Genomic DNA, 25,612 nt, shown 5'->3' on the forward strand with positions numbered 1-25,612 from the left:
ACGTTAGGAAACAGACTCAGAAGAATTATATTCTGAAGTGACACAGGCAAAGCCAGAATTTGAATTTAAGTATGTTTGTCATGTGGTTATGTCATTCTTTACTGCTTCATTGAGGCATAAGCAGTAGCTTAATAATAATCTTTCCTCATTCACTGTCCACCTCCCCTGCCCCCACCCCCTGATAAATCTTTGGTTTGATGATCTACCATATGTCAATCTAGGGGGAAATGAAGCAGGGAATAGGGACAGTTTTGAGGCTGGAGGAGGAGTGATTATAAAATGGCCTGTAGTTGTGGCTGGCAAGGAAGAATGTTTTAAAGCTGAGAAGAGAGTTTACTCAATGCCTGCCATATATAGAAACTACACTGACCCTTTACAAAAAAAAAAAAACACTTCGTATTGGAGAAAGCCCTTGGTAATGTTGCTAGCCTTGCTGTAAGTCCAAAGTACAGCCCCTTAGCTAATAATTATTTTAGCTATTCTAGGCTTTATGTTGCCACCAGCCCTACTGTCAATTCCTCACGGCCCCTTAACTACTGTCCCCTGAGTTGCATGACTCATCCCACTTCTGGATCTCACTCTTTAGTCCCACATTGCGTTCCTGTAGTTCAAAGCTCTTTTCTAAGTAGCAATAGCATGAAACCTTGTCTAGCTTCACTTCTAGAGGGTTGAGAAGAAAAAGTATTTGCATTTTAAGACACCAAGTACCAGACACAGAGACAATTACTGTTGCTAATGATTAACTGAGGAACCTATAGGCTAAGATTGGCAGTTTAAAACCATAAGCTAAATTTTAAACTATTCTTCAAATGACTCTCAAATTTCCTGCTAGAAGAATTTAATCTGGAAAAGTTTTTGGTAGTTAAGAGCTGTTTGTCACCGATACCATTAAAATCTATGTGATTTGAAGTTCTAATACTGAAATTACTATGTTAAATTTATCATCTTTTAAAGTTTTGTTTCTGAGAAAAGAATTTTAAGTCTCAAAGGGCCTTAGAAGATCTTGTCTAATTGTCATTTTTACAGAGGAGGAAACTAAAGTCCAGGATGGGTCAGTGACGTGCCCAAGGTCACACAGCTAGCAGTGCTGGAACAAGCACTGGATTCTAAGATTCCTAACATCTAGTCAAGCTCAGTAACTCCGTATGATTTCCCCAGTTTCTTTAACTCTCTCATCTGAAACAACACATTCTCACTTTAACCCAACTCTCAAACATACGGCAATATCTCGAGTTGCTTTTTAGGCAAAAGCAGAGCAACAGCAGGGGGAAAATAAAATTAGCAATTTTCTTTTTTCTTATTTTTTTCGAGACGGAGTCTCGCTCTGTTGCCCAGTTTGGAGTGCTCGGCTCACTGCAACGTCCTCTTCCTGGGTTCAAGTGATTCTCCTGCCTCAGCCTCCCAAGTAGCTGGGATTACAGAAATGCACTACCACGCCCAGTTAATTGTTGTATTTTTAGTAAAGATGGGGTTTCACCATGTTGGCCAGGCTGGTCTCGAACTCCTGACCTCAGGTGATCCACCCACCTTGGCCTCCCAAAGTGCTGGGATTACAGGTATGAACCACTGCACCCGGCCTAAAATGAGCAATTTTCTAGTTTCTGAGATCTCTAGTTAAGAAAGGCTAATACTGTGTCTCCACTTTGATAGTTACGACAAGTTTAAGTGGAACAAATTGAAATAATTTGGAATAACAGAATCATCTATTCCTCAATCTTCAGGTTCTATTTCTGTGAGTTACATGGATGAAATTACTTTAGGAGCTAACAAGTAGCTAGGTCCTGGGCTTCAGAGGCATTATGCTGTCACCATACATATATACAACTCCTTTAACCAAAATGTACAGCACAAACCAGTAACTACCTTAGATGGGCAAAAGAATAAATGAAGACTAACCTACATGAAATGATTTAAAGCAGGCAAGGGAAAGGGAATTTTTGGTAAAGTCAGCTGAGACAAAACATGGGATAGGGAAGACAAATGGAATGACTGTGACAGTGGACAAATACACTTTTCATTTCATTTCATTTTTATCTTTTTTTTTTTTTTCCTGAGACAGAGTCTCACTCTGTTGCTCAGGCTGGAGTAGAGTGGCGCAATCTCAGCTCACTGCAACCTCTGCCTCCAGGGTTCAAGCAATTCCCCTGCCTCAGCCTCCCAGGTAGCTGGGATTACAGGCATGTGCCACCACGCCCGGCTAATGTTTGTGTTTTGCGTAGAGACGGGGTTTCACCATGTTGGCCAGGCTGGTCCTAGCCTCAGGTGATCTGCCTGCCTTGGCCTCCCAAAGTGCTGGGATTACAGGCGTGAGCCACCACGCCCAGACTTTCCGTTTCATCTTTAACAAACTTTGCTCTCTTTGCAGGTAAGGGTGAGAAAAAGTTTATGTCATATTTGAGTGGTTTTAAACAATAGCATGAATATGAGAATTAAAAGAGTTTCTTGATTTGGTAACACTACCAATTCCAAAAAAAAGTACTTATAGCCTAGATGCCAAAGTTAGCATATATTATTAAACTGTGTGTCTTATCAAATGGAGAAACCTTACCCTAAGACAATGAGTTCACCATATTTTACTGGTGCTTTAGATGGATGATTTTCTTGATCAGGAGAAAACATGAGCTTGGCTGTCTTTCTCAAATCTTTGTTCACTGGTCAGGAGCCTTGGGACACCTTTTGCATTATTTCCTAGAGGGGGAAAGTTTTCATTAATAATGTGAACAATTCATTTCAGTTTAAATAAAGATGTTATTTTCCAGCAGTCCTCTTGAACACAATATTATGCAAAGCATCACATGGTATATACATTTTATGGGACACTTTGCCCAATAATGATTATACATTTTACAAAACTGTTTAAATGAGTCAAAAAGGCAAATTTGAAGACTTCCACTTACAGAAGCATACAGCAGATAATACTTTTGCCTAATATATCCCAGACTCGGAGCTAAAGAAGGTAGCAACCTGGAAATGCCAACTGGCACAGACAAAGCCACAACAAAAGCTTGCTCTCCCTAGCCAAAGAAACAAGAAAGAGACAGCCTGGCAAGACGGAAAACTTTTGACAGTAACTGCTCCACTCCAGCCAAACCCAGTAAACAGTTTTGCCCCCCCACCACCACCCACACCAACGAAAGCTAAGTGAGGAGCCTTGACTTCCAGCTCATAAACCATAGTGAGGAGCTCCAATGCCCTACTGGGGCAATGTCAAAGTAGGCCAAGTAGGGAGCCAGTGGTGTCAAGCTAGACTTCTAGACCAAGCTAGACCGGGCATGCCCCAACACCTATCCCAGTGGTGTCAGCTAGACTTCTACCCCCCACCCACCAAAAACAAGAAGGATCCTTTTCCTGATGCGTCAGTAGAGGCTGAGTAGGGACCCTTGACTTCTACATCCACCTGGAAGTAATGAGGCACCCCCTATGACCTTGCCAAAGCAATGTCAATAAAAGCCAGTGGAAACAGAAGGTTTAGATAATATCCAGAGTCTAGGAACATAATATGAAAATATCTAGTTTTAACAGAAAATCACTCATCCTAGCAAGAACAATATTTAAAACAATACAAAACACAGGCTGGGCGCAGTGGTTCACGCCTGTAATCCCAGCACTTTGGGAGGTCGAGGCAGACGGATCACGTGAGGTTGGGAGTTTCAGACCAGCCTGACCAACATTTAGAAACCTTGTCTCTACTAAAAACACAAAATTAGGGGGAGGCACGCCCAAGATGGCCAAATAGAAATAGCTCCAGCCTCCAGCTCCCAGCGTGAGCGACACAGAAGACAGGTGATTTCCACATTTTCAACTGAGGTACCGGGTTCATCTCACTGGGGCGTATCGGACACTTGGCGCTGGTCTGCGGATGCAGCCTGACCAGCAAGAGCTGAAGCAGGACGAGGCATTGCCTCACCTGGGAAGCGCAAGGGGGAAGGGAATTCCTTTTCATAGCCAAGGGAAATTGAGACACACAACACCTGGAAAATCGGATAACTCCCACCCTAATACTGTGCATTACCAAGGGTCTTAGGAGATGGCACACCAGGAGATTATATCCCACACCTGGCCCAGAGGGTCCCACGCCCATGGAGCCTCCCTTATTGCTAGCACAGCAGTCTTGAGATCTAACTGCAAGGCGGCAGCCAGGCTGGGGGAGGGGCGCCACCATTGCTGAGGTTTAAGTTGGTAAACAAAGCTGCTGGGAAGCTCGAATTGGGTGGAGTCCATCACAGCTCAAGGAGGCCGGCCTGCCTCTGTATACTCCTCCTCTGGGGACAGGGCATAGCTAAACAAAAATCAGCAGAAACCTCGGCAGAGGTAAATGCCCGTCTGACAGCTTTGAAGAGAGCATTGGATCTCCCAGCACGGAGGTTGAGATCTGAGAACGGACAGACTGCCTGCTCAAGTGGGTCCCTGACCCCTGAGTAGCCTAACTGGGAGACATACCCCACTAGGTGCAGACCGACACCTCACACCTCACACCTCACACAGCGGGGTACACCCCTGAGACGAAGCTTCCAGAGCAAGAATCAGACAGCAACACTCGTGGTTCAGCAATATTCTATCTTCTGCAGCCTCCGCTGCTGATACCCAGGCAAACAGGGTCTGAAGTGGACCTCAAGCAAACTCCAACAGACCTACAGCTGAGAGTCCTGACTGTTAGAAGGAAAACTAACAAACAGAAAGGACACCCACACCAAAACCCCATCAGTACGTCACCATCATCAAAGACCAAAGGCAGATAAAACCACAAAGATGGGGGAAAAGCAGTGCAGAAAAGCTGGAAATTCAAAAAATCAGAGCACATCTCCCCCTCCAAAGGAACGCAGCTCATCGCCAGCAACGGAACAAAGCTGGATGGAGAATGACTTTTGACGAGTTGAGAGAAGAAGGCTTCAGTCGATCAAACTTCTCAGAGCTAAAGGAGGAACTACGTAACCAGTGCAAAGAAACTAAAAACCTTGAAAAAAGATTTGACGAATGGCTAACTAGAATAACCAAAGTAGAGAAGTCCTTAAAAGTGACAGAGATGAAAACCATAACACGAGAATTACGTGACAAATGCACAAGCTTCAGTAACCGACTCAATCAACTGGAAGAAAGAGTATCAGCAATTGAAGATCAAATGAATGAAATGAAGCGAGAAGAGAAGTGTACAGAAAAAAGAGTAAAAAGAAATGAACAAAGCCTCCAAGAAGTATGGGAATATGTGAAAAGACCAAATCTACATCTGATTGGAGTGCCTGAAAGTGACGGGGAAAATGGAACCAAGCTGGAAAACACTCTGCAGAATATCATCCAGGAGAACTTCCCCAACCTAGTAAGGCAGGCCAACATTCAAATTCAGGAAAAAAAGAGTATGTCACAAAGATACTCCTCGAGAAGAGCAACTCCAAGACACGTAATTGTCAGATTCACCAAAGTTGAAACGAAGGAAAAAATGTTAAGGGCAGCCAGAGAGAAAGGTCGGGTTACACACAAAGGGAAGCCCATGAGACTAACGGCAGATCTCTCTGCAGAAACTCTCCAAGCCAGAAGAGAGTGGGGGCCAATATTCAACATTCTTAAAGAAAAGAATTTTCAACCCAGAATTTCATATCCAGCCAAACTAAGTTTCATAAGTGAAGGAGAAATAAAATCCTTTACAGACAAGCAAATGCTTAGAGATTTTGTCACCACCAGGCCTGCCCTACAAGAGATCCTGAAGGAAGCACTAAACATGGAAAGGAACAACAGGTACTAGCCATTGCAAAAACATGTCAAAATGTAAAGTCTATCCATGCTAGGAAGAAACTGCATCAACTAGCGAGCAAAATAACCAGCTAATATCATAATGACAGGATCAAGTTCACATATAACAATATTAACCTTAAATGTAAATGGACTAAATGGTCCAATTAAAAGACACAGACTGGCAAACTGGATAATCAAGACCCATCAGTCTGCTGTATTCAGGAGACCCATTTCACATGCAGAGACACACACAGGCTCAAAATAAAGGGATGGAGGAAGATCTACCAAGCAAATGGAAAACAAAAAAAGCAGGGGTTGCAATCCTAGTCTCTGATAAAACAGACTTTAAACCATCAAAGATCAAAAGAGACAAAGGAGGCCATTACATAATGGTAAAGGGATCAATTCATCAGGAAGAACTAACTATCCTAAATATATATGCACCCAATACAGGAACACCCAGATTCATAAAGAAAGTCCTTAGAGACTTACAAAGAGACTTAGACTCCCATACAATAATAATGGGAGACAGCAACACCCCACTGTCAACATTAGACAGAGCCATGAGACAGAAAGTTAACAAGGATATCCAGGAATTGAACTCAACTCTGCACCAAGTGGACCTAATAGACATCTACAGAACTCTCCACCCCAAATCAACAGAATATACAGTCTTCTCAGCACCACATCGCACTTATTCCAAAATTGACCACATAGTTGGAAGTAAAGCACTCCTCAGCAAATAAAAAAGAACAGAAATCATAACAAACTGTCTCAGACCACAGTGCAATCAAACTAGAACTCAGGATTAAGAAACTCAATCAAAACCGCTCAACTACATGGAAACTGAACAACCTGCTCCTGAATGACTACTGGGTACATAACAAAATGAAGGCAGAAATAAAGATGTTCTTTGAAACCAATGAGAACAAAGATACAACATACCAGAATCTCTGGGACACATTTAAAGCAGTGTGTAGAGGGAAATTTATAGCACTAAATGCCCACAAGAGAAAGCAGGAAAGATCTAAAATTGACACCCTAACATTACAATTAAAAGAACTAGAGAAGCAAAAGCAAACACATTCAAAAGCTAGCAGAAGGCAAGAAATAACTAAGATCAGAGCAGAACTGAAGGAGATAGAGACACAAAAAACCCTCCAAAAAAAATCAATGAATCTAGGAGGTGGTGTTTTGAAAAGATCAACAAAATTGATAGACCGCTAGCAAGACTAATAAAGAAGAAAAGAGAGAAGAATCAAATAGATGCAATAAAAAATGATAAAGGGGATATCACCACCGACCCCACAGAAATACAAACTACCATCAGAGAATACTATAAACACCTCTACGCAAATAAACTAGAAAACCTAGAATAAACAGATAATTTCCTGGACACTTACACTCTTCCAAGACTAATCCAGGAAGAAATTGAATCCCTAAATAGACCAAAAGCAGGCTCTGAAACTGAGGCAATAAGTAATAGCCTACCAACCAAAAAAAGTCCAGGACCAGACGAATTCACAGCCGAATCCTACCAGAGGTACAAGGAGGAGTTGGTATCATTCCTTCTGAAACTATTCCAATAAATAGAAAAAGAGAGAATCCTCTCTAACTCATTTTACAAGGCCAACATCATCCCGATACCAAAGCCTGACAGAGATACAACAAAAAAAGAGAATTTTAGACCAATATCCCTGATGAACATCGATGCAAAAATCCTCAATAAAATACTGGCAAACCGAAGCCGGCAGCACAACAAAAAGCTTATCCACCATGATTAAGTGGGCTTCATCACTGGGATGCAAGGCTCGTTCAACATATGCAAATCAATAAACGTAATCCAGCATATAAACAGAACCAAAGACAAAAACCACATGATTATCTCAATAGATGTAGAAAAGGCCTTTGACAAAATTCAACAGCCCTTCATGCTAAAAACTCTCAATAAACTCGGTATTGAAGGAACGTATCTCAAAATAATAAGAGCTATTTATGACAAACCCACAGCCAATATCATACTGAATGGGCAAAAAACTGCAAGCATTCCCTTTGAAATGGCACAAGACAGGGATGCCCTCTCCCACCACTCCTATTCAACATAGTGTTGGAAGTTCTGCTAGGGCAATCAGGCAAGAGAAAGAAATAAAGGGTATTCAGTTAGGAAAAGACGAAGTCAAATTGTCCCTGTTTGCAGATGACATGATTGTATATTTAGAAAACCCCATCGTCTCAGCCCAAAATCTCCTTAAGCTGATAAGCAACTTCAGCAAAGTCTCAGGATACAAAATCAATGTGCAAAAATCACAAGCATTCTTATACACCAATAACAGACAGAGAGCCAAATCATGAAAGAACTCCCATTCACAAGAGCTTCAAAGAGAACAAAATACTAGGAATCCAACTTACAAGGGAAGTAAAGGACCTCTTCAAGGAGAACTACAAACCACTGCTCAGTGAAATAAAAGAAGACACAAACAAATGGAAGAACATACCATGCTCATGGATAGGAAGAATCAATATCGTGAAAATGGCCATACTGCCCAAGGTTATTTATAGATTCAATGCCATCTCCATTAAGCTACCAATGACTTTCTTCACAGAATTGGAAAAAACTGCTTTAAAGTTCATATGGAACCAAAAAAGAGCCCGCATTGCCAAGACAATCCTAAGCCAAAAGAACAAAGCTGGAGGCATCACGCTACCTGACTTCAAACTATACTACAAGGCTACAGTAACCAAAACAGCATGGTACTGGTACCAAAACAGAGATATAGACCAATGTAACAGAACAGAGTCCTCAGAAATAATACCACACATCTACAGCCATCTGATCTTTGACAAACCTGAGAGAAACAAGAAATGGGGAAAGGATTCCCTATTTAATAAATGGTGCTGGGAAAATTGGCTTGCCATCTGTAGAAAGCTGAAACTGGATCCTTTCCTTACTCCTTATACGAAAATTAATTCACGATGGATTAGAGACTTAAATGGTAGACCTAAAACCATAAAAACCCTAGAAGAAAACCTAGGTAATACCATTCAGGACATAGGCATGGGCAAGGACTTCATGTCTAAAACACCAAAAGCAACAGCAACAAAAGTCAAAATTGACAAATGGGATCTAATTAAACTAAAGAGCTTCTGCACAGCAAAAGAATCTACCATCAGAGTGAACAGGCAACCTACAGAATGGGAGAAAATTTTTGCAATCTACTCATCTGACAAAGGGCTAATATCCAGAACCTATAAAGAATTCAAATTTACAGAAAAAACCGACCCCATCAAAAAGTGGGCAAAGGATATGAACAGGCACTTCTCAAAAGAAGACATTCATACAGCCAACAGACACATGAAAAAATGCTCATCATCACTCGCCATCAGAGAAATGCAAATCAAAACCACAATGAGATACCATCTCACACCAGTTAGAATGGCAATCATTAAAAAATCAGGAAACAACAGGTGCTGGAGAGGACGTGGAGAAATAGGAACACTTTTACACTGTTGGTGGGATTGTAAACTAGTTCAACCATTGTGGAAAACAGTGTGGCAATTCCTCAAGGATCCAGAACTATAAATACCATTTGACCCAGCCATCCCATTACTGGGGATATACCCAAAGGATTATAAGTCATGCTGCTATAAAGACACACGCACACGTATGTTTATTGCGGCACTATTCACAATAGCAAAGACTTGGAATCAACCCAAATGTCCATCAGTGACAGACTGGATTAAGAAAATGTGGCACATATACACCATGGAATACCATGCAGCCATAAAAAAGGATGAGTTCGTGTCCTTTGTAGGGACATATATGAAGCTGGAAATGATCATTCTCAGCAAACTATTGCAAGAACAGACAACCAAATACCGCATGTTCTCACTCATAGGTGGGAACTGAATAATGAGATCACTTGGACACAGGAAGGGGATCATCACACACTGGGTCCTATTGTGGTGGTGGCGGGGGAGGGATAGCATTAGGAGATATACCTAATGTAAATGACGAGTTAATGGGTGCAGCACACCAACATGGCACATGTATACATATGTAACAAACCTGCATGTTGTGCACAGGTACCCTAGAACTTAAAGTATAAAAAAATAAAAAGTAGAAATTCTGATTTTATCAACATAGTGATTTTGTTGAAATGAAGACAATAAAAATAAATTTTATGAAACAAAAACAAATAAAAAATAAATAAAATATAAAAATACAAAATTAGCCGGGCGTGGTGGCACATGCCTGTAATCCCAGCTACTCAGGAGGCTGAGGCAGGAGAAGCACTTGAACCTGGGAGGCGGAGGTTGCAGTGAACCGAGATCATGCCACTGCACTCCAGCTTGGGCAAATAGAGCGAGACTCCGTCTCAAAACAAAAACAGAAACAAAAACAAAAACAATGCAAAAGATAATCAACAGGTGCTGAAACTTAGATGACAGCATTACCTGACAAAGATTTAAATGCAACTATGATAAAACTGAACAGTGGAAATTACTTGATCTGAACAATAGAGAGAAAATAGGAAAAACAAAATGAAACAAAAAACAAAGCCTTATGGACCCATGAGACTATAGCAAAATCTAACCTGTGTGTCACTGGACACACATGTCAAAAAAAGAGAAGAAAGAGTCAAGCTGAAAAAGCACTCAAAGAGGCTGGGTGCAGTGGCTCACGCCTGTAATTCCAGCACTCTGGGAGGCTGAGGCAGGTGGATCACTTGAGGTCAGGAGTTCGAGACCACCCTGGGCAACATGGTGAAACCCTGTCTCTACTAAAAATACAAAAATGAGCCAGGTGTCATGGTGTGCCTTGTAGTCCCAGCTACTTGGAAGGTTAAAGCGGGAGTAACCGCTTGAACCCGGGAGAAGGAGGTTGCAGTGAGCCAAAACTGTGCCACTGTACTCCAGCCTGGGCGACAGAGTGAGACTCCGTCTCAAGAAAAAAAAAAAAAAAGAAAAGAAAATATCCTGGAAGCAGAGAGGGAGAACACTGCATTTATAGGAGAAAAACAATTAGATTGACAGTGGAGTTCTCACCAGAAACCATAGAACCCAGAAGATAGTGGCATAATATTTTTCAGGTGCTCACAAAAATGAAAGGGAAGTCAAGACATTCTCTGAAGAGGAAAAATTGAGAGAATTTGTTACCAGCCGACCCACTACAAAGAATGGCTAGAGGAAATTAACTAAACAGAAAATAAATAAAAGAACCTTAAAATATGAGAAGATGTAAAAACATGGTAGCAAAAATATGAGTAAATACAATAAACTTTCCTTGTCTTGAATTTTCTAAATTTTGTCTGATGGTGAAAGTGAAAACTATAATACAGTTAGATGTGGTTCTAAATGTACGTAAAGAAAATAGTTCAGAAAGGCTAAGGTGGGAAGAGCACTTGAGGTCAGGAGTTGAAGACCAGCCTGACCAACATGGTGAAACCCCATCTCCACTAAGACAAAAATTAGCAGGGCATGGTGGTGCGTGCCTGTAGTCCCAGCTACTCGGGAGGCTGAGGCAGGAGGATCACTTGAACCTGGGAGGCAGAGGCTGCAGTGAGCCCAGATCACACCACTGCACTCCAGCCTGGGTGACAGAGCAAGACTCCATTTCAAAAAAAAAAAAAAAAAAATATATATATATATATATGAAAATTTGACACAAGTATGACAAACAAAAAACTAACTTCTGATAAGCCAGAAAAATCACTACAATAAATGATCCCCAAAATATTATCATGTCTATTTCATCCTGTTTAATGGGATCAAGTATTTCCTGTATTTATTTCTCTCCCTAGTTCCTGATAGACCTGTTACAAAGGTTTCACAGCAAAACTCCTACTAGCTAGCCCATAAAAGTCTCCTCATTTTATACCTCCACCAACAGGTTTCATAGGAATCTCATGAATGAAAAAGGTCTACCTGTCTTTTTCTACAGTACAGTGAAATACAGCCTGTGCAGTGGTACTTCTGGTGAGAAGGCAACAGGGAATGTATGTAGCCCAATGAATAAGAATACATCAAAGGAAAAGTCAATGAATAAAACAAATCATTCTGACCCCTACTAATCCCTTGGAAATGACATACACATTTAGACCAGTCATCCACACTAACACACAACTTCCGTCATCAATAAATTCAAAAAATTAAATTATTTTTAAAAAATGCTTCAGAAATATTTTAAGAACATTTCCATCATTCAAATACACTAAAAACACCTCTCGTCTCCCTAGATATCTTTGCTTTTGCTGAAGAGATTTTAATTCATCACAGTATTTAAAAGGTTACAGAAACCAGTATATTGCTATTTCACCATAATTGTGATACATTTGAGTTGTGAGGCAATCAAATTCCTTATTTAGAAAAATAAACTTATGCTAAGCTAACTAAAACCTTCAATGTAAAAACTGAAGTTTCAAGAACAATTACATCAACCAAAGAACAATTTTGGTTCCATATAATAAGATCTTCTGACATACATGAAATCATACTTTAGTATATAAACATGTATTCATGCCCTCTCATTTCCCCTCTAAGAAGCATTTCATTTTAAAAAGTTATACAGAAGCTTAACTAGAGGCATTAGCTGTGCTTTTTCTGTTTAGACAATTAAGGAACTGCCATCAAACATGAAACCAATGCTTTGACACATTTCTGACCAAGAACAGCAATAATTAAAAATTTAATAACAATTAAATTTAAATTAATTTTAAATTAAATTTTAATAACGTTGCTTTGTTTTGATTTGAATTCCTATTTAGAGTTACTATTTAAAGGATATGATGGTTTTCTATTTATAGTAGCAAAAATTTCCTTTAAAATAAGCTTACTTATTTAAAGGAGTCAATTTAAATTGTATTAAATAGAATTAGTAAGTGCACAAATATCGCAAACATCTGAAAGTGTAAATGCCTGTATTTGGCTGACATTAGTATATCGCATGGCTAGCAAGTATTAGCCTGTGTTCTAGTTCTTGCTGTCTCTGAACAAAGCAATCTGTTTCCTCATCTCTGAAAACGAAGGGACTAAAGTAGAATAAAGGGAATTTGGGAGCTGGAAAAAATATAAGCGACCATCTGGTCCTGACATAAGAATTTACAAGTAACGTGCATAACACTATAGATTTAGTTCTATTGCCTCTATAGCAAAAGGAACAATTTTTTTTTGCTTAGACAAGAAACTAAAAAACAAGAGGAGGGCTGGCATGGCACCCTCCATATACTTTCTAGAGCCCTTGGTCATATTAGCCAAGAAAAGCAATGTATTTCCAATCAGACACATTCTTACTCTGCTTAGATCCGTTAGAAGGTCTTATCTGGGGTTATTTTCTCAGTGACATCGAAGTTTCAATCACAGGAACACATTCAATCTTGGCTTCTACTTCTGTATTTGATAATCTAAAATCCAAAATAAAACACTTTTGTAGTACCAGTTATTTATATACATACATGACCCAAGATAAAGTTTTTAAAATTTACAAATGGCATATAATCAATCAATCATACAACTGGCATTATTAAACTGCAAATAAAATGTGCTGTGACAGCTATTCCTCCTGGAACCCTTTTTTTTTTACATGTTCTATGAAGAAAGATTCATGATCTTTCCAAAGGTTTATAGTCTTTAACAAAGTCCAGTACCTAGACAGTGCTTTCCTACTCACTCTCTTTATATATTCTCTCTATATTTCAAAATCTGAGTAAAAGATTTCTTCAAAATGAATTCCTAGGCTGGGCATGGTGGCTCATGCCCGTAATCCCAGCACTTTAGGAGGCCAAGGTGAGAGGATCACTTGAAGCCAGGAGTTCGAGACCAGCCTGCACAACATAGTAAGACTCCCGTCTCTACAAAAGAAAAAAAAAAAAGTAAAAACAGAAAAAATTAGCTAAATGTAATGGCATGCACCTATATCGCCAGCTAGTCAGAAAGCTGAGGTGGGAGGGTCACTTGTGCCCAGGAGTTTGAGGCTGCAGTGAGCTCTGATCCTCCAGCCTGGGTGATGGAGAGAAACTCTGTCTCAAAAAAAATCTTGAAGTCATGTACTTGAGAACTTTAAATGAGTATGTAGATAAAACACATCCAAATATTTCAATTACTGGCTCCATTTGTTGGTCTTCAATTAAGTTAGTTTGACCTCATGTATTCAGCCCTATCCCAATGTTATCTAGCACCAAGAACATGAAATAGCACCATTAATTCTACTCAAGACTAGAAGAAATGCTAGAGAAAATCTTCCTAACAAAACTGTCTTCTATTTCGTCTATTACTTTGAAACTCTGCTTGATACTTGAAAGCATGTTGCTCTCATTAGCAGAAACTAAACTTCCAGAGTTAAAAACTTTTTTTAAATAAATATATTCTGGAATAGTGTTATTTTCTTTGTGGGTGGGGAGAACATGAAAAATTAGTCATAAAATATATAGTTATTAGGAATAGTATTATTAATTTGACTGTTAAACATTCTACTCATTTCTTCTTTAAGGGCCAGTGAAATACAATTATTTTCATATCAAGTTTTCCCAAAGGAAAGACTTTCTATAATATCTTGCACTTTCACTTATAAGAAGAAAAACTGAGAAATCAATCTTTGTCCCTTAACGTAACAAATGTTTTCTTTCATTATTTACATCACACACAGCCTTCTGCTTACTACCTACTAAACACAAGTACAAAATTCCTGCCCTAAAAAAAAAAAAAAAAAAGCAAAACAAATACTAAGCAAGGGACAAAACAATCTTATGCAGATTGTTTACACAATCTTCTGAGCACTTCTATTTTGGTGGGCAAGTGGGTAGGCATAATGGGGTACTGAGAAAAAAAGGAAAGGAAAATGTTTTAAAACATGAAAATGTTATAACATTTCTTTATGATGAAAAACAATGTGGACTGCATATATTATCTCAGATAAAACAGATTTCCATCTATACTAGAGTTTCCTTGTGGCTGATTTCAAAAACATGACTCAAAACAGAAGGAACTGCTTTAGTATGTTTGTGGTGGAACCATTTTATGAAACCAATTCAGCTGATGACTGGAGTTTAATTCACAGCAGTTTCTTGATAAGAGTGAAAATTTAATCACCTTCTTCCTTCTTTTGCAACCAGCAGGAGTAACACACAGCATTTTTACATAAAAGGAAAAATAATGGTGTGCAGTAGTAGTTGGAGGTTACTACTTTCTGCTAGTGTCTTTTAGCTTCTCAATACAGCGGTGGAGGAAGTGAAGTCTATGTTCCCCTTCCCAAGATACAGGACACCACCTGTGCAAATTCCCAGTCTCCTCTCTTAGAGAAGCCAAATAACATGCTGGTAGTCTATCACCTACAGGGATAACTATTTTCATCCGGATGGAAAAGCAATTAACATCTTTCCTAGGGACAGTATGTGTTCCTTTAAACTGGGGTTTCTCAACTTAGGCTTTACTGACATTTTTATATTGTGGGGTACTGGCCTGTGCACTGTAGGGGGTTCAGCAGTATCTCTGGCCTTTCTGTTCTACCTAGATGCCGGTAGAACATTCTAATTGTGACTTTAAAAATGTCTCAACTTCCTATCTCCCCACTACTCGCTCCTCCACCTTGTGAGAACCACTGCTCCAATCTTGAAGACAACATACTTTGTTCTTGGGATGGAAATTTCCCCTTTTTCTGGCATACTCCTTGGCACATAGTAAGGTACTTAATGTTTGCTTACTAACATTATACTGATACTGATAATAAAAGGTTATTTTATACTAAGACTTGCCTTAGTAAAGGCCATGGCTTTGAAGGTGGGTGTAGTTTCAGTATTTTACTAGAATTGATAAGGGGCTGAGAGTGAGAATGAGAATCTTGCCTTGATGGCAATTAATTATTAATGTTTCCATGCATTTAAAATATTTTAATATTGTGGCTACCTCTCTCAAATGGTGGAGGAAAGCGACTAGAGCTGGAGTGGCCAAGGAAGTAGCTATAAGGCTAGTGCTGGGTAGCCTGCTGTTTAGAGAAAGGCAAATATTTGGAGGCTAGATAAGTATCTTCTGGACTAAGGGACCCATATTTAGAAAAATTAAAAGCAGGTTTTGGCAAGCATGGGAGAATTCTTTTAGGTCAAAAGAGGGTGTCAATTTGAATCAACCTTGGGGTAAGGTCTATCTTGCACTTGCATAGAATGGTAATTAGCAAAATGCTTTCACAAAAGATTATTTTATTTGACCCTCATAATAACCCTGTGAATTGGGTAGGAAAGCCTTAACTCTATTTTCCAGATAAGGGAACTGAGTAGGTCAGAAAAGCCAAGTGACTGTTTGAAGGTCAAAGAACTCTGGCAGAGCTAGGACTGAGATCCACATGTTAACTCAACATGTACATTAACCCATTTAATTTCTATTACAACTATAAAGTACAATCGTTTGTCCCCATTTTATAAATGGAGAAACTGAAGCTACCAGAGATAAAGTGTTCCAGGTTTTCTGATGTCATTACTCCACACCCCAGACAAGGTAGAATGGGGCTAATTCCTAAACAGACTAAAAGACCCTATTATAGGACCATTTAGAGGACTAGAACGTATTCACATGTAAAGTAAACCCTAAAAAAGTTATACTTCAGCATAGATTAGTAACAACTATTCAACTATGACTAGTGCTTTTTGAGACTATCTGAACCTTTGTCACTTCCTCAATGTTCACTGTATTTGTCAACCATTTCCTGATAGTGGCCAACAACAAATATTTCAGTAAATAAAGTGGACTTTGTGTGCTTATTTTTAAAATGAGGACAGAAAGGAACCACCCAAGGGGGGAAAATCAGGGTATTTCACAAAGGTAAATTCCTGGTACCACCAGGAAGAAAAACATACACATTAGAAGTGAGTCCAGACAGCTTAGGAACAGACAGGGTCAAGTGCTCCCTGATTGTGGAAGGAGAGCTGTTTACATCGACTTGCAACCTTACCCACAAATAATCACTTAATTCCCCACACCTAGAAAATATATTTTTAAAGACACAACTAAGAACCCAAACAGTTTGCTTGCCCATTCTTAGCTTGTATTCAACAATTTTAGATTACCAAAGTTCCTAAAATGATAAAATGCTCCTCAGAAAGCAAGATTAGAAAGTCCTCTAGGTTTAACCATTAAAGTCGCAAATAAAATTCTGCAAAAAGCAGCAAATTCAGTGGGATTTGACAGTTATTTGGAACAAAAACATGGGATAAAAGGATATTCGTGGGAAATCCTATCATTTTCTAAAGTCAGCATCCCACACTGGTAGTTCCTTTTCATAATGGCAAACACTGAATTCTGTCTCTGTGCCAAGCACTGTTCTAAGCACTTTACATGTATTAAGTGATTTAATCTCTGGGACAACCTTATGAGATAGGAACTATTATAACCCACATTTTACAGATAACAAAACTAAGGTTACAAATTAGCACTCCGGAATTGCTGAAACAATTGAGTTTTAAAGTACAGGTACATCTGGTTTTATTGCACTTTGCTTTGTTTTATTGTGTTTCACAGATACACTGTTTTTTACAAATTCAAAGTTTGTGGCAACCATGCATTGGCAAGACTATTGGTGCCAATTTTCTGACAGCATGTGCTCACTTCATGTCTGTGTCACATTCTGGTAATTCTCACAGTATTTCAAACTTTTTTCATTATTATTATTATTGTATCTGTTATGGTGGTCTTGGTCTATGATCAGTGATCTTTGATGTTACTGTTGTAACTGGGGGTGTCCTGAATTGTGTCCATATAAGGTGGTAAACTTAATTGATAAATGCTGAGTGGGTTCTGACTGCTCTATTGACTTTCTCCCATCTCGCTCACTCTCCTTAAACCTCCCTATTTCCTGAGACACAATATTGAAATTATGCCAATTTAATAATCCTACAGTGGCCTCTAACTGTTTAAGTGAAAGGAAAAGTTGCAAGTCTCTCCCCTTAAATCAAAAGCTAGAAATGATGCTTACTGAGGAAGGCACATTGAAAGTTGAGACAGGCTGAAAGCTAGGCCTCTTCTGCCAGTTAGCCAAGCTGTGAATGCAAAGGAAAAGTTCTTGAAGGAAATTAAAAGTGCTACTCCAGTGAACACATGAACGATAAGGAAATGAAACAGGCTTATAACTGATATGGGGAAAGTCTGAGTGGTCTGGATAGAAGATCAAACCAGCCACAACATTCCCTTAAGCCAAAGCTTAATCCAGCGCAAGGCCCTAACTCTCTTCCATTCTATGAAGGCTGAGAGAGGTGAGAAAGCTGCAGAAGAAGAGACGAAGCTAGCAAAGGTTGGTTCATGAAGTTTAAGGAAAGAAGTCACATCTCCACAACACAAAAGTGCAAGGTGAAGGAGCAAGTGCTGATGGAGAAGCTGAAGCAAGTTATTCAGAAGATCTACTAGCTAAGGTCATTGATAAAGATGGCTACACTAAATAAGATATTTTTAATGTTGACAAAATAGCCTTCCTTCTATTGAAGAAGATGCCATCTAGGATGGTAGATAGCATTTCATAGCTAGAGAGAAGTCAATTCCTGGTTTCAAACTTCCAAAGGACAGGCTGACTCTCTTGTTATGAGTTAATGTAGCTGGTGACTTTAAGTTGAAGCCAATGCTTATTTACCATTCTGAAAGTCCTAGGTCCCTAAGAATGATGCTAAATCTACTCTGCCTGTCCTCTATAAAGGAAACAACAAAACTGTAAGACAGCACATCTGTTTACAACATGGTTTACTAAATATTTTAAGCACACTGTTGAGACTACTGCTCAGGAGAACATTCCTTTTAAAATACTACTGCTCATTGGCAATGCACCTAGTCATCCAAAAACTCTAATGGAAATGTACAAGGAGATGAATGCTTCCTTATATGTAATCTATTCCTGATGAAGATGCTGTGAACAATTTTGAAATGACAACAAAGGATTTAGAATATTACATAAACTTAGTTGATAAAGCGGTAGCAGGGTTTGAGAGGATTGATTCCAATTTTGAAAGAAGTTCTACTGTGGGTAAAATGCTATGAAACAGCACTGCATGCTACAGAGAATCTTTTGTGAAAGGAAGAAATCAATGTGGGAAACTTCATTGTTGTCTTATTTTAAGAAACTGCCATGGGCATCCCAACCTTTGGCAACCACCACCCTGATCAGTTGGCAGCCAGGAAAGATCACAATTTGCTGAAAGCTCAGATGATTGTCAAGCTTTTTTTTTTTTTTTTTTTTTTAAGCAATCAAGTATTTTTAACTAAGGTATGTACTTTTTTTTTTTTTTTTGAGACAGAATCTCACTCTGTTGCCCAGACTGGAGTGCAGTCAGCCTTCTCCCAACTTAAAGGTGTGAGAGTTCCATGTTGTACTGGCCCTCCCAAGTCACAGTGCTTGCTAGGTCTCATGTCCTTTTTCTGATGTGAAACTGTCAGGGACAGCTGGTACTACACAAGTGTGACCACTCACTGGACTGAGTGATACCTAACCAAAGTGACCTAGCCACACACTGGCAAGAATTTGGCAGAACAATACTTCACGGTGTTTTCTTAAAAATAAAAACAAGGCCGGGCGCGGTGGCTCAAGCCTGTAATCCCAGCACTTTGGGAGGCTGAGACGGGCGGATCACGAGGTCAGGAGATCGAGACCATCCTGGCTAACACGGTGAAACCCCGTCTCTACTAAAAAATACAAAAAACTAGCCGGGCGAAGTGGCGGGCGCCTGTAGTCCCAGCTACTTGGGAGGCTGAGGCAGGAGAATGGCGTAAACTCGGGAGGCGGAGCTTGCAGTGAGCTGAGGTCCGGCCACTGCACTCCAGCCTGGGCGACAGAGCGAGACTCCGTCTCAAAAAAAAAATAAAAATAAAAATAAAAAATAAATAAAAACAAAAAACACTTGTGACATATAAAGGGCAATTTTACTACTGAATGCTCCTGGTGGTTTTATTAGAAAACACTTTATATATGCAATTATATTACAGCTTCTAAGTTAATACTATATACCAAAATCTTTAAGAAGATTTGAACTTATTTCAGTTCTGCCACCTACCCACATCAATCGTACTCTTAAGAGTTTATGAAGGGAAAAGGAATGAGGGCTTGGAGGAGGAAGAATAAAGAACAAGCAGCAGCCCTGGGTAATTTTGACACATTTCATTTAAAAAGCTTTAAGAAAAATATAAATCTTGAAAAGCCAGAAAGTGATTTTATTGAATTATCACTAATTATTTCATTACGATTATGTTTTCTTTAAACTAGAAGAGACACTCATGAAGGACTAAGCCATGACTGTACTTAGGGCCAACTGAGAACTTGGGCCCTTGATAATCAGGAGGGTCCTTCACAAATTCTCAGATTTACAAACCAGCTCTGTAGCACATGATTTTCTCATCCTATAAAATGATGACAATGCTTCCCACACCTCATAGGATTTGTTTTGAGGACTGAATGAAATTCAGTTTGCTTCACTCACTAAATACACTCTTTTTTTTAATAAACCAACCTCATAGCACAGGACTCAACTTGTGCCTCAGCAAAATTTCAAATGACTACAAGTCAAAGACTTTTGGGTATCTTAAAATTATTCTCAAAAAAAAAAAAAAAGCATTTATTAAATACCTACTACGTATTTAGTTGGGCATACGAAGTTGGTCTTAATAAATACTTGGTTGATTTATGGTGATGCTGCCCCATCACTTAATATTTAATTATTTTCTTAGAGATTCATATTTCTCAGTATCTTAAAAAAAGTTTATAATCTGTTCTTTGTAGATAACTTTTGATACCATGCAGAAAGTTCTATTTTTTTTTTTTAACCACTCTTAATATATAATAGACCTGGAAATACAATCAAAGACCTCAAAAAACATTGCACTTAGTTTCAAGGTTGAAAGCTGTATGAACGTTTGATTCTCCATGGGGGGGAACTACATCTAAATCAAACATCTAAATACAGCATATATTCTCTGCTCTTTTAGAGAAGCTAACTTTAAGTCTTAGTTTCGAAATTCCATTATAAGCTTCATTCAAAAGGAATGAAAACAGAAAAATGTAGTTGAAAATTCAAATTACATATAAGTCTCCAATACTGTAGTAAAGTCGACTACTAAGAGAGAGAAATCATTATTAAAAGATGACAATTATTACTACTCTAATGAACAAAAGTTTCATCTTAAGAGAGTTCTAATTTTCTCTTTGGGTCACGAAAAGTTTTCAAAAGTAGCATCTAATCTTTCCTTAACCAAATCACAATGTTTTCCCAATAATTTTTTTTGGTACGGAGTGTCGCTCTGTCGCTCAGGCTGGAGTGGAATGGCACGATCTCAGCTCACTGCAACCTCTGCCTCCAGGGTTCAAGTGATTCTCCTGCCTCAGCCTCCTGAGTAGCTGGGTCTACAGGTACGTGCCACCACACCCAGCTAATTTTTTGTATTTTTAGTATAGAAGGGGTTTCACTCTGTTAGCCAGGAAGGTCTCAATCTCCTGACCTCGTGATCTGCCTACCTTGGCCTCCCAAAGTGCTGGGATTACAGGTATGAGCCACCGTGCCCAGCCCCTTTGTTTGTTTAAACAGAGTGAATATTTTAAATCACTCAATATGGTATTCCTATTTAGCCCTTTTCATTAGCAAAACAATAAATACATACAGCTGGGATATTTCTATGAATTCCCTCTTTATCCACTCTTGATTATTGTTATGCTAGCACATTAAAAATACCCCAATTAGGTAAATTATTATGATCAACTTTCTTTCCAAAATTACAACTTTTCTCTTGTCACTAACTTAACATCCATTTTATACCTACACAAGAGAATGAATACTGCCTCCTCACAAACAGATTAGAAAACTGGATCCAAAACAATCATACATTACTGAGCAGCACATCTCTTTTCTAGAAATCAGATTAAGCTGTTCATGAATTTCCTATAGAAAGAAAAACATTTTCAATTATACTTTTTCTTCTGGTGAAAATAAAATGTTTGAAAAAAGAACACTGGCCGGGCGCGGTGGCTCAAGCCTGTAATCCCAGCACTTTGGGAGGCTGAGACGGGCGGATCACGAGGTCAGGAGATCGAGACCATCCTGGCTAACACGGTGAAACCCCGTCTCTACTAAAAAATACAAAAAACTAGCCGGGCGAGGTGGCGGGCGCCCGTAGTCCCAGCTACTCGGGAGACTGAGGCAGGAGAATGGCGTAAACCCGGGAGGCGGAGCTTGCAGTGAGCCGAGATCCGGCCACTGCACTTCCAGCCTGGGCGGCAGAGGGAGACTCCGTCTCAAAAAAAAAAAAAAAAAAAAAAAAAGAACACTGCTGGGAAACTAATAAGTATTCATTTTTTAGTGGAAAGAGTCCCCCTCATCAATCATTAGACCTAAAATTATTAAATCTCTTCCAACCACATCAGAGGAAGAACAAACAGAATATTCAGGTAGAAACATTACTTAAAATCTCTATAAAGCATGACTGTCAATATTTTTAACAAATTCTTCATAATTTTTCCCACCTTATAATATTTAAATATTAAATTGTAGTTGTCCCAAAGGTCCAGATCTCTTTTTTGAGAAGATTTTGGGAAAAGATTTATGGCTGAAAAACTATGCTTCTGAATAAGTTGTCTACAGCTAATTAAAGTACAATGACAGCATCACCATTCTGGCTACGAAACAACATAATTCTCAAACTTGTAACAATGAACAACATTAAGTTCTAAAACATGTTTTTGTTTTTTTTTTAAACCCTAAGTACTGTAGCTTGGATTGCAAAAATATTAAAAATGAACAGCTTTCAGTTCTCTGTTGACCAATAATCAACAGGCAATAGACACCTGTAGTGATATTTCTTAGGCTTTCTTTAAGACTGATGAGAGATGAGATTCATAGTGTAAATATTCTCTAAGAACACAAAAGCCTTGGAGCTTGAGATTTACTTAACTCCTTCCCTAAGATGGAAGGAAATTTAATCCATACAACATACTTCCTAAAACTGAATATGAAAAAATAAATGTGAAAAGTTAAATAGAAAAGATCTGATGAATTATGCTTCAAATCATTCCTTTTGCAAGCTTACTTTTAACCTGAAGCATTGACAATGTGATACTTAAAATGAAGCCACAGAACACCTATCTCTATTTCATCGTTATCACCACAAGCTATAAAGGCAACCTTCTCACGGAAAAATAAAATCCAGATAGCATTAAAGCATCTGCCAGTTACAGTTGGAACCACACACCGAATAGCTGGCTGTCTGCTCATGGTTTTTCACTTAAGCACCTCATAATGTGTGTGGGTGGGCCTACGTTACGCAAAATAGGTAAACACTACAAAATTCTAGATTCCACTGACCGAAGTGACACTTCACTTCTCCCTCACCTCCTCCCTAAGGAAGTCTGTGGCCCAAAAGGGAAGAAATGGAAGAGGAAGCACAGAGCAATTTTTAACACAGGCTTAATATCAAGTTATAGAGTAAGGTACTTCCAGAAAGAGTATTGATATTCCATTTCTTAAAAAGCAGCCTGAATTAACTATATATTCTATAAATGTCAGAAGTATAACTATAATACTGAAGTGCCTTTTCATATTAGTAAACCTATTTTTATAGATTTAGCATAGTACTCAATTCGTTAAGCGACACTACATTTAAAAAAACACAAAAATCAATACAATTCACATGTAAAGAAGGTAGCCCCTTTAGCACTATTAAGTGAAACTGATTTTTGTGGTCTGGTTACAAAATACTATATTATCTCAGGCATAAAAACAGGTGAACATTCAATCACATTTTCAATTGATCACACTTGTTTATTTACAGCTTTATTCTTTACAACTTTAAAATAAATTCGATACATTTGATGCTTATGAATATGGAGAAACTATAGCAGTACCCAGAGATAAGCTGGGATTGGATAAGCTTAATCAAATTGCTATGGAAAGCACCAACTTACTGACATGTGCTATTCTCAGATTATCCCACTTGTAAATTCCATTCTAGAAAGTACTGCCTGCCACTCCAAATTTCCCCACATGCTGTCTCAGGAAAAGAACTGTGTTTTCTTATGGTGAACGGTTACACACAGAGCTTTGTCTAATCCTCCAAACAGCCAAAGGCGAACCTGATTAATTACATTTAGGATTATTTAAAAGAATACTAAAATTAAGTCACAATAGTAAATGCTTTTCATACTTGTTCAATAATTTGCCCATGCAAATCACTGATAATCTCCACCCATTAAAGTTCAACTTGAGTCTAGATGCTTGACATTCTTTTATTAAAGTTCTTTAGCAGCCCTCAAGTGTTCAACCCTTTTGTAAAAAGTTACTAGTTATTACAGCAGAGCCCTAAAATTAGTATTGATACCCACAGTTTTGAGCCACCTAAGTAAATGGCTATCTAGACACTTTTAGCCTTAATTCAATTACGCTACACTGAATAATACATTGCTAATAAAACCTGACTGGAGACTCAGTAAGTGTCCTTGGTGACCTTAATTGGAATCATTCAAAGTCCCACCTATAAATACATTGTATCTTTTTTTAAAAAAGTAGTATAAAAATACTTTTGGTGGCCCTAAGTTTATCTGCAAAGCCTTCTTACAATGTGTCCACAGGACAACAGTTCTGGTTCACAGTAGGGCTATCATTTTTAAGAGAACATCACTAGTAACTTAATGCCTTGGCACAAAATGAACTACCCTCTATCACACAGCTACAAGTTTACTTCTGTTGCTTCCCAGCATTCTGTAGCTGTCACATCCCCTGAAGCAGTTCTGTAAATCTGTTTAATGTTTCTTTTGCTCCTTGTGCTGGCAGCAGGCCCACTTAGGTTACAGCGAAATAAATCTGCACAGATAGGCTGCTTATATCCAATGTTGATACCTGTTCAGTCCAGGAAACTCCAAAAATGATTGGGGCATATTCTAGGGTTTGTTATTTGATGATCCTGCCTTGTCATGTGATTCTGGGCTGATGAGATCGCTCAAGAAGCCGGACACGACAGATTTAATACTCATACTAAATAGAATGTAGTTGTAGCTGACTCTCAATGCCTTATACTTGATTCCATAACAAAACCTGAGGTCCTGTCATTCTTTGAACCAACATACCAACTCTCTTAACTTTGGAAGCATATCTCCTGTTTAACCCTAGGGAAACCAAGATATCAATAGTTCTTATATCATCATTACTATCTTGATGATTAAAAACAGAGCACTGAGAGTATAAAAATTCCTTGTGTCTTTAAAGATCTGTGTTTATATCAAATAATCTCTTGAGGAAATATATTTTTTCTTAAAAAGTTCTAAGAAGACATTAAAGATAAAATTTCCATATTTTCTAAGTATCATAATGAGCTGATCAGGTGCCGTGGCCCGCGCCTGTAATCCCAGCACTTTGGGAGGCCAAGGCGGGTGGATCACCTGAGGTCAGGAGTTCGAGACTAGCCTGGCCAACATGGAGAAACCCTGTCTCTACTAAAAATACAAAATTTGCCAGGCGTGGTGGCACATGCCTGTAATTCCAGCTACTCAGGAGGCTAAAGCAGAACAGCTTGAACCTGGGAGGCGGAGGTTGCAGTGAGCTGAGATTGCGCCACGGCACTCCAGCCTGGGCAATAAGAGTAAAATTCTATCTCAAAAAAAAAAAAAAAAAAAAAAGTATTATAATGAGCTACTTTTATAATGGGATAATCAAAGAAAAAAGGGTTAGAATTAAATTTCCAAACTTTTCTTTTCAAAACTACATTTTTTTAAAAGAGAACTTTCTTTTTGCTTCTCATATACGCTTTATTTACAATGATGTTTAATTAATAACATCATGGAGGCCAATTGAATACAAAAACAAAACATAACCAAAACCTGAAGTAGTGTTCTTGGTTGGAATCAAAGTTACCAAACTTTGGCAAATGAACCTGAATCTCAATGACC

At 38.7% G+C, this 25,612-nt stretch overlaps 1 protein-coding gene across 2 annotated transcripts in view; it reads right to left on the reverse strand.

Annotated features, from left to right (window-relative positions):
* Positions 1-25,612, reverse strand: part of PELI1 (pellino E3 ubiquitin protein ligase 1) — a 64,867-nt gene that overhangs the window by 12,198 nt on the left and 27,057 nt on the right. The window contains exons 2-3 of one of the 2 annotated variants that reach the window (XM_033239225.1): positions 13,018-13,127; positions 2,549-2,688 (exon numbers count right to left, since the gene is read on the reverse strand). In XM_033239225.1, the coding sequence (XP_033095116.1) occupies positions 2,549-2,619 (71 nt within the window). In that variant the 5' untranslated portion in view covers positions 2,620-2,688; positions 13,018-13,127. The remainder of the gene's footprint in view (positions 1-2,548; positions 2,689-13,017; positions 13,128-25,612) is intronic. The other variant, XM_033239226.1, reaches the window with a different exon arrangement.

The sequence above is a fragment of the Trachypithecus francoisi genome, unplaced genomic scaffold (assembly GCF_009764315.1).
Source record: "Trachypithecus francoisi isolate TF-2019V2 unplaced genomic scaffold, Tfra_2.0 Lachesis_group17, whole genome shotgun sequence".
Classification (NCBI taxonomy): domain Eukaryota; kingdom Metazoa; phylum Chordata; class Mammalia; order Primates; family Cercopithecidae; genus Trachypithecus; species Trachypithecus francoisi.